The 10,284-nt window shown below is 44.2% G+C and overlaps 1 protein-coding gene across 2 annotated transcripts in view; it reads left to right on the top strand.

The window, feature by feature from the left end:
* The first annotated feature begins 889 nt into the window (after nucleotides 1-889).
* The window catches only part of LOC148830912 (SRSF protein kinase 1-like), a 39,571-nt gene continuing 30,176 nt past the window's right edge, over nucleotides 890-10,284 (top strand). The window contains exons 1-2 of one of the 2 annotated variants that reach the window (XM_088920323.1): nucleotides 890-971; nucleotides 1,615-1,669. In XM_088920323.1, the coding sequence (XP_088776449.1) occupies nucleotides 959-971; nucleotides 1,615-1,669 (68 nt within the window). In that variant the 5' untranslated portion in view covers nucleotides 890-958. Of the gene's footprint in view, nucleotides 972-1,614; nucleotides 1,670-8,180; nucleotides 8,297-10,284 lie in introns of those variants that run through there. The other variant, XM_088920322.1, reaches the window with a different exon arrangement.

Genomic DNA, 10,284 nt, shown 5'->3' with positions numbered 1-10,284 from the left:
ATGCAGTGGTTTCGGAAAAGCTCAGTGAAGTTGCTCCATTCCACCGCTACAAAAAGCACAACGACTCCCGAGTTTTAATCTTGGAGCCTTTCGAAAAATCAGGGCTAGGCGGCATATGAACGAATGATCCGAACACAAATACAAGAAGTGTTTATGTGATTTCAGCCACAGACCTATACACAGCTAAGGCTTTGTATGCATATGAAGACGGTAATCAGCTTTGACAGGGCACAAGAAAGTATCTGTAACATACATTTTGAGGTCCTGAGATGCTGAAATCTTAGCAGATTTCAACCTTTAGTACATCCCCTGGTCGCCCTTTCATCTTAATCAGCAGGAAAAGGCAGAAGGAATTATACCTTGATTCGAATGTCTTTAATTTGGGATTTCAGCTGCATGTGAGCGGCATATCTAAGACATTGCTTCCGCTTTATAATAAAAATGGTTGTGAAATGCAAAGCATATTCCATACATTGCTTTAATTTACTTGAAGTCGAATGGCACAGAGGAGCTGCTACCTCATAGTTCTTAAATCCTGGAATCGACTCTGCTCCGCCGCGCTTGAACTTTCGGAGTCTGCTTGTTCTTCCCCTTGTCTCCGTGGGGTTTCTTAGGTCTCTTTCCATCTCTCGAAGACGGGGCTGGCTAGGTTACGTGGTGGCTCTAACTTGAGTTTGTTTATGTGCCCGCTGATTAGCCCGGCGTCTCTTTTCCTACATAAGCTCTGCGTTGTCGTGACCCTCATCCTGGAAGAGCATGGGGATGTATGGGTGAATAAATAGTACTGTACTGCTATTACTATGCTAGGTTGAGCGGGGTGTGGCCAAATGCGAAGGGGGCGGGGTCACGAGTGGAGGGGTGTGGTTAACAGTAAGTTTTGTTTGTGGAAGTTTCCTGAAGTGCGCCTGCGCAGGAGCAACTGGAGCTCAGCGGCTATCCCCAGAGTTGCCGGTCCAACATGGAGAGAAAAGGTAATCCGATCAATGATTAAATGCAAGAAAAAATATCAATACAGTCTGTGTGTGAAGGCAATAGGATTAGGATTGCTACCGTAAATAGGTTATGTATGTAAAAATAGCAGAGTTTGTTCATTCTGTCTGATTGCTTATAAAACGCAGGCATTGTGCATCGTCTGTTAATAGCTTAGCAAAAATAATTGATTTTCCAATATTATTTCCCCGTTTGTACATCATTTCAATAAAGTGCAATTGTTATGATTGTTACCGTACGATTACTGTTTCTTGCTCCGTCGTGACAGTCTTTAAAAAATATATGTGAAGACAAAAGGTCTCTTGTTCGTTTAAAGTTTTTTATCGCAAATGGCAGGATAGCTCGCAGTAACAATGGCAAACTGTTCTGTTACTAGTTGGATTCTAATATTTTATTTTTGTGTGAAATGAGAGGAGGGAGGTAATAACAGTAGCGCAGTGTATAAGATGAAGAAAGCATATTTCTGCAAAAACCGAGAACTAATTGTCCATGTTGCGTCTGCCTGTTGATGAGACAAAGCTCTTTTGATTACGGAAGTTTCCTAATAACTCGAAAGCAGTGGTTATCCAAGTAAATTGAGCTAATTTTAATTTTTTTTCTCCCCCACACTTCTCATGCTGACAGTCCTAGCGCTGCAGGCGAGGAAGAAAAGGACCAAAGCGAAGAAATCCAACAAGAAGTGAGTATCGTGTTGGCCGGAGTGTGCGCGTCTCTCCCCGGCTAGCCGGTCTAATCGAGGGCGGTGTGACTAGGCCGCTCACACATGTGCGCTGCCTTAAGACCTGGAACTGCTCCCGATTGATTCATTTGATCCAAGGCTGCATTATCAGTGTGGCGTTAGGATTAAAATCGTATTTTTCTTGTATTTTCGACTTTAATCCAAACAGCGATGATTCTCAGTTTATTTCCCATTAGTGCTGGGTATCGTCGTTTGACAGAAGCGTGACGTGCTGACTATAAAACCGCGACTTAGCTACAACTTCGTAGTGCATCTCCATTTAGGAAACTTTGAACATGTCTTACTTGCTTAAAAAGGCTGAGGTCAGGATAAGAGCCGTGAGACATTTCATATAATCTTAAATGTGTATTGTTGTTTATTTTCTAATAGGTTACTCCCGAATGTGCTTTCAACGCGCGCATGTGCTGTGCGTACTTGCTTGCTTGCTGTTACAGGTACACAAATGAAGCAAAACAAGGCTTTATCCTATAGAACTGAGACAGACGACTCGTTTTTTTGTGGTGGCTGTTCGTATTTTCCTACAGCTGTGGCAGGTTGAGGTGTGGAGTAAGGAAAAGATAAGGTTTCAGGTTGTATAATTGTCCGAAATAGCCCCCCCTCTTCTCCATCCGTCTGCCTGTGCACTCTGGCCCTGCTATTGCAGCTTTCGCATGAGTTCCGTGGGTTTCACAAGCGTGGGACGTGGCTGTCGTTAAGACTAACTTCTACATACGAAGGCATTTTATTCATCGTTATAATTCCTGCCCCTTCGTAATTATATGGGAGAAATACAGTTCGTTACTTAGAGTTGGAGTGCAGGCAGATACATTTACTTAGCTGGCTGTTTTTTTACATGGCATTGTGAAAGCTGTGTTTTGTAGTATGAAATTTAAAAAGACAGCAGTGGTAACTGCCACAGTGCCCTGTTTTATAAATGTGCATGGGCATTCTGGATAAAAAAACAACAACAAATAACCTACTTGACTGAATCATTTTAGATCTTGTTTCTTTTTTCATTTAAACAGACTGCTTGCAACGGTGGGAATGCAGTTCCCAAGGTGCTGTAATTGCCTATGAAACTGTGCCCAGATATTGAATTCTGAGGTGCTGATCTAGTAGCCATGGGGATGGGTGATGCTGGCATGCTTGTGGGCAAGCTGTGAGGGAGCAACTGCACCAACTAGCCAACACTGGGCTTGTGTCTCACCTCAGAAAGAACAGAATGGGAAGGCTGAGTGTGTTGAGCATGTAAATAGAGCTAATTTAGGCAGCACATGATTTGATGAAGTTTATATATATAATGCTTTCAAATAGGTTTTCCTGCAGATTCTGTCTTGTTTTTATTTATTTTTATTTAATAATAAGCACTTTTACTGTTCTTCATGAGTCATGAAAAGAATGACCTCAGAGTCATTTTGACTACTTGATAATGGTGAATGTTGTACAGCAAAAGGTTGGGCCTATTTGCACCTTATTATTTGGCGTTGGAGCTACCCCCTTAAGCACCCAATAGCCCAATCTCTTGGTGCTGAAGACAGCAAGTACTAAAGGTCTAATGGCAGTGGCAGGATTTTTTTGCACTTTGCTGTATTCCTTATTCCATTTCCTTCTGTTGATCTGGTCCACTTGAGCACTTTTAAAAGTGCTACACTAGGGAGAGCAGGTCCCTGAATTCATTTAAACCTTTTTTTTTCCGTTTCACATAAAGGAGATTGGCTTCTTAATTTAAATACCCAGAATTAGTTTTTCTCCACAGATAACAGTGTCTGATCTAGTTTTTTGTCCTAGCCACTCGTATGTGTTTTTTTTGGCATTAATCTAGTTTCACAGCCCTGTTTTGTGTTTGCTCCTGATCATGGGGCTTTTTCAGCCCAGGAAGTGCCTGTTTACAGTTTTGAGGACAGATAGCTTTGCAAAACAAACTACCATTGCAGCTTATTGATTATGAGTAGATTTTTTTCCTTTATCTGAAGCTTGAGAAGATCACCTGTTTAATGCATTCAATCTGCATTTTACTGGGTAAAACACTCTTTCAGTCTTTGGTGTGTGTAGTGTATTGTAAGCTAAAAAAAACAACAAATGAAATGTACTTTCCCTGCTTGAGACTGACATGGGAGCTATTTAAAATTTAGAAAACAAAGATCTGTGAAAGAAAAACTAGTTCTTTTAGCCTTTCTGGATTAGTCTTTATTCAGTTTTAACCCATGTAGTATGTGGAGAGAAGAATATGCGAGTCCCATTTTAGACTAGTCAGTACAGAATAATGTGGGATTTGGCAGAGAATTGCCTTGTTTTTAGTGCCTTAGTAGATCTGTGCAAATTTAGATTTAGGATTATATTCTCTTATGTGCAGCTACAATTGCCTTGCTTGAGGTTTAGGTATTTCTCTGACCAAAAGCTTTGATCTTACAAATCAGTTTCTAATTCTTTTATAAAATTTATTCTCCTGCACAATTGGGATGACATTGAAATCCATGCTTTTGCGGCATGTTGTAGAGACGTGCCACTAAGTGTTGAGTCCAAAAACATGTCTCTCAGGTCCCATAAATGTGATTGTTGGGGTGGCCTTAGACATGGTCTCAAGGGACTGTGGGAATCATTGTCAGTGCCATATCTGAGGTTCTGGGCTGACAAGGGTTGTAACTGCAGTGAGCTTTTTAGATGTTTTCAGTCTGCGCAAGGCTGCCGTCTGATTCCGCACAGCTCAGCAATGTGGCTTTGCAAGAGAGACAATAGTAGAGGCGTTTCAGATTTTGGCCGAGCTGTGCCCGGTCGCGGTCTTTTAATGCCTACCATCCCCAGCGACTTTTGTTGCTTGCAGAAGTGAAGAAAAAAGTAACATCTGTGAAGGGGTTGGAGGAAAAAAAGTTATCTCCTTGCTAGCAAAGGCTTGACCCGTGTGTTGGTGTAATGCTGGGTGGTCATAACCAGGTTATGACGAGACCCAGCCTCGCTGTATGTAGCATTTTTTCCTTATGGCACAAATCTTCCCTCCTTTTCTTCTGTGAGTTGGAATAGTACGTTTGCCAGTGTAAGTTGAGCCCATGCTGCTGAGAGCTTGCTCAGGCCTGTGGCATCAAGGCTGAACACATAGGGACAGGCCACCCTGGCAGCAGAAACAGTCTTAATTATTGATGATGGTCGTATAAAATAACATTGCGGAAATATGTTAGCTCATGTATTAACTGGTGTGCTGTGCTGCCTGACATTCCTGTCCTGTGAACTGGCTTGTTTTTATTGGTTTAAAAATTTGAATCGATGTTCAGGTTTGTCTCCAAGGCGGGACTAGCCCTGTAAGAAAAAAAAAGTTGCAAATCCTTGGTAAACATTGTTGCTCCCATAGGTGCTGAGCTGTTTTGCCTCGTTCTGGGGTTCTGTTTATTAGAGCAGCTGAAATCGATTACTTGTCTGTTCTGATTTAGTTTACAAAGAAGAGTTAAAAATAGGCTATTAAGAGTTTGCCCTCTTACAATTTATTAGTTTTTTTTCTTAAAAAATGTCTACTAGCATAAAGTCTCCACCCTCCTGGCCTATAGTCCTCACCTCTGTTCCACGCTGCTGCTGTTTGGATTACTTCAATTTTAAAATCCAGTGGAAAATACCATGCTAAATAATTCAAAGCTGTTTTGATTGACTGAGGTCAACAAGCAAAGTAAAGCTTTAAGGCACAGGTATATGTGACCAAGTGTTAAGACAGTCTTTTGTTTATTACTCCTGGGGACTCCCTAGTCAATATCAGTTCTTGCAGCTGCAGCTGTTCCATATTCATTAGTGCTAATCACCTCAGTGACTGTCGGTCTATACAGCTCTTCAGAAAACTCAATGCCCCTTTTCAGCTGTAAAGCTCCCATTCAAAGTGTGAAAACCCATTTCAAGCTGAAATCATGTTATGAAAATTTTAGAACACTTCCTCGCTGTTATCTTTGATCCCACCTGTCCATCTCGTGCTTTATGTCATGGTATTTTTTTCTAACTGTCTTGGCGATCAAGATCACCACCAATCAAATGTATTGTGCTACGTTATTGTCTAGCTGGACAGCAAATGGCTTGCGTGGCTTATAAACGCAGCATCCGTTTCACTGGCTGTGAGGGATAAATACGTGCCCAGATGAAGTTCAGAACAGCCTGGATTGTCAGAGAACACTTTCCACATGGGCTTTACATTAGTGCTACGGCTTGGTACAGGACTCGGTGAGCTGAGACCATTTATTCTAGGTTGTTTTTATGGGTTTTTTTGTGAAGATTTGATCTAAACATGCGCTTGGCACATTTGATCACAGAGTATTTTTATTTATTTGCCTGTCCCTGTGTAACATTCTTCCTGTGTATGTGCTTGATGTAATACCTTTTATTTGTAAAGTGCCTTTCCTAACCCAAAGGTGCTATACATAGTGATAAAGGAGAAAAAGAGAAAAAAGAACAGAAAGTAGGTAAAATGAAACAAAAACATGCAGGATAAACTGTAAGTGATCAGATATAAGCTCTTAAAAGGTGAGTTTTAAGTTAAGGTTTAAAGAGAGTCAAAGACTTTGTCTCTCAAAGAATAGGGCATTTCGTAAGAATGGGACAGCGAGAGAAAAGTCTGTGATATAGTGGAGGGCACAGTGAGCAGAGGAGCGGCCTACTGGGGGAGTACAGAGGTGCATGACAGGGCCCGGTTATTTACAGCCTTGAAAGTCTGATGTTTGCCAATGTTACTGTACATCAGGGGTCCACATCTTGTGGCCTGGAGGGCCACTGTTCCCGCACACTTTCATTATACCTGAGCTACCATTTGTACTTCATTATTGAATTAATTGGGCCAGTTTGCATATAAAGAGGTCAAGAAGAGCACTGCTGCTGTTGGACTGCAGAACTCAAGTACTGAAGCCAGAATACATCTAAACTGGTTTCCAACCTCCCATCTCTGTTGGTGGCAAAAAAGACTTTTTTCTAGAAAACTGCTGTGTACAAGCATGGCGCACTTCCCGAATATCAGGGGCGTGTGTTCCTTCACTAGCTACAACTACGGACATAATGGGCAGCTGGCTGTTTCTCAGATGGGAAGACAAATTTCACCGTTGAATTCTGAATCCCAAAGCTGTTGAAATTTCGCTGACGAACCTTTGATCTCGGGGGCCATTTTTCAGGGGTTTTACAGCATCGCGAGCTTGAAAGGCGCGAGACCTGGCCCGTGCGGGAGGGTGGGGGTCGAGGCTCCAGGTGCGGTCTGTCCGCGGTGGCCGTGGCTACACAAGCGTTGTGTGTCTTGTATGGTCGTGCTGCAGCAAGTCCTCGCCCATCCCGTTTTGACTCTTTGGACGCAGATGGCCATTCTCTGGTTGCAGGTTTCATGAGCTCCGGCAGGTGTGGCAATCGAAACCCCTCTACCCGGACAGGGCTGAGAAACATGTCAGTCCTGGGAATGCGGGAGGTTATAAAACAGGAAAATAAAGTGGGAGCAGTAAAAAAAAAAAAAAGAAGAAGTCCAGTGAATGGTACCCTTTTCTTAGTTCTTGCTTTTTACCTTCTGTAAATTTTAAAATATCCCTCATGCATGCACGTGGTGCAGTATAAAAGGCATGAAGCTTGAAGAGAATGTTAGATCCCATTGCGTCTGGAGGTCATGCTCCAAATTTATTTTTGTGGCGGGAATCTGGAATGTTTTTGCTCTGCAGGAATCATTCCCAAGGGCTCAAGCTTGTCCCTGCTTTCGAGGAATAAGAGGGCTAACGGTGTTCCAGGTCCAGTGAGCATTGCTAGCAGTCTTTGAGTATCTGTTCTGATGAGGTCGAAAGAGTGCTCTCTGCGTGTGGGGAATAAGGGGGGTAGGGCTATGGGCAGGCTGCTGTGTCTCTGCACTGGGCGCTGATAATAAATGCTGTCCCTTTAGCCCAAGCTGAAATGTGTATTCCAGCTGTAATGTGTATTTCTTTTGCTCTCCGTTTCGTCTGCTTGGCTGAGCACTGCTCCTGTGGGAGTTACATAAGCCTGCCCACAGGCCAAGGGGCCTAATAGAAGATGGCATTTGATGCCTCTTGATCTCTCCTGTCTCCAGTCCTCCCTTCGTCTCAGCCCTGAAATGTATTGCAGGGCACAGTACCCCAGAGCGTCTTTGCTCAGGCTATTGCTGAAGCGCTGGTGAGGTTGTAAAGTATTGTTTTGCCTTTTGGGGATATTGAGTAAGCAGAACCTGTGTGCTGTATCTGCAGATCTCTCTCTCTCTCTACACAAACAGAAGCGTTCCTGCTGAGATGTGCGCATAAATTAGGAGAGCATAGATATATATATAGATGTTGTTTTTTAGAGTGTTTGCTGGCTTCCCTGCTCTAACCCTGCACCTGCGTACCTTTCTTGCTGTCCCACGACACCTCTGCCTGCCAGTGATCCAGCCCGTGGACTATTCATCTAATAACACCCCCCCCCCCCCCTCCTCTCTCTCCCCTCCCTCCCTGTGTAGTTTTTAAGGCACAGCACAGCAGCGCTCGGAGGAGAGAGTGCACGCTCCAGCGCTGGGGCTGTGCTGTGCGGAGCTGGCATGTGGTTGCTAGACTGGATCGTCTCGCTGAACTCGGCAGTGGTGAAGCTCGCCAGCGGTTTGAGGTGCAAGTGAGTGAGGGCCAGGTGGTGGGCAGGAGATGTAGTGCTGGATTGATTCATTTTTAATAAGGCGAGAGAGTGGCAGAGTAGGTTCAGCCCGGGAGCGGGGTTCCGAGAGAATAGCACTGGTTTCTGAGCAGAGCTGCAGTTGGCATTTACAGCTATAGTCGTGCAGTGTTTGTAGTCTTAAATTTATGTATAGCACCCTCTGCTGTGTTTTTTTTGTTGCCAAAGGACACTATGCTTATTTACTGATATGTGAATTTTTCTTTTTTTGTGCAGTATGTGACGGCAGTGCTCTCTCTTCAGCATCCCATATTTCCAGGCTTATTTAATTTTTGTTCCCTCTGCTAGCAGTGTTGCTGCGCATGTTCTCCTGAAGTGGAGCAGCCCTTCAGTGTTATTTTCCCCTAGAGATGGCAGTTAACGGGGAGCAGTCTTCCTCCCTCTTCCTCCTACTCGCTGTGCCTTGATTAACGTCTGAATAACCAAGCCTGCTATTTGACTTTCAGACAGTGTAATTGAATCTTCTGTCCTCTCCTCGCTTTGATTATGCCTTTGACTTGGTCCAGTACTGGGCTTCTTTCATCTGAAAAGCGAGTTCTTGGTTGTTATGCAAGAGACGTGTCTCTTCACAACTGCGGTGTTGTTTTAATGCAGACAGTCTCTTATTTAATAGGTTCCAGTTTTGCTCTAAATTAACCAGATAGACCGATAGCACTTCTTGTCCAAACAGCCACGGTGCTGGGCTGCAGCTGCCTGCATGCATACCAAAGCCAGATAGAAGAAGTGTATTGTGAGCGTCGCTCGTCTTTTCTGTAGCTGTAGTGTCCAGGGGGTTCCTAGTGTGAGACAGCTGTACTGATGCCTGGTGTAGTGGGATGGTTTTAACAGTTACTGGTGTCATGGCGAAGGGTTGTTCTTGCATTTCCCTCCTGAAATGGCATGCTCAGCCCCTGCACCCTTTGCGTGACAAGCCTCTTGCAGAAGCAGTCCTGCTGCGGTGCTGGAAGATTGTAAAGCACTGCATGAGTTGTCAAGAGGGGCACATTCTGCTGCTGTGCTGTTTAAGGCCCGTGCAGTGACCCTCCAGCCCTCCCTTTTTGGTTTGCGTGCTGTGTGCTGCTGTACTTGAGACTGCCCCCCCCGGAGCGCGGCTGAGGTGCGCTCCCAGCGTGAGCTCTTCATCGCCTGGGGGCGAAATCACGGGAGTGTGGGGGGGGGAGTGTGGGTGATCGGCGTCAGCACGGCCGCGTCTCTCTGCATCTGACCGTCGCCCCCTGGGCTTCTCTTGCTGAGACCGAGCCTCTGCTATGCTTTTCACACTCCTTAAACAAACGCTGCTATCCAGAGGCATGACATCGGTCAGTGACTTTGTACACAGCCATTCTTGTGCAGCACCTACTCAGTTCCTCAGAAACTAAGGGTCTTGTACCGGTGACCTGAGAGAGATGGATTCACCTTTAAATGGTTGATACACGACAGTGTGCAAGATTCATTGTGCAGCACAAAATGAAGTGTACCGTGAATCTATTACCGTGTTGATGTCATTTGTTGCCAGCACAGTTCAGGACAACCAGCTTGTATTGTATACACGATTGCCTTCCTGTTTTTTTTTTTAAGGTTGAAGCAATGCCAGGACGATGGAGTTCCAAAGAAGTAATTGCTTTGATTTAATTAATGTTATAGAAGTATAACAAAAATCACAGCACTTGTGGAGCCAGTTATCACGGTGCTAAGCAACTGGCACACACCTTAAGTAATGAAGTAGATTAAATTCTACCAGCTGATTTGTGTGCTATATGAGAGCAGCTAAAACAGTGAAAATGCTCATGGTTGCACGCAGAGTCATTGAGTCAGACAGCATGCAAGCTCTGTGTTCTGATCACCCAATCCTGGTTCCTGGAGACCTGCAGGTTTCTGTTCCGCCTGCACACTCGGTTGAAATAGGTTTCATTTGAATTCTTAAATTGTTTCCAGATCCTATACATGTAAAA

This window comes from Atractosteus spatula, chromosome 7 (genome assembly GCF_055471065.1).
Source record: "Atractosteus spatula isolate fAtrSpa1 chromosome 7, fAtrSpa1.hap1, whole genome shotgun sequence".
In the NCBI taxonomy this organism is placed as follows: Eukaryota; Metazoa; Chordata; class Actinopteri; order Semionotiformes; family Lepisosteidae; genus Atractosteus; species Atractosteus spatula.
Note: the sequence above shows the minus strand (reverse complement) of the source record. Positions and strands in the feature narration are given on the sequence as shown.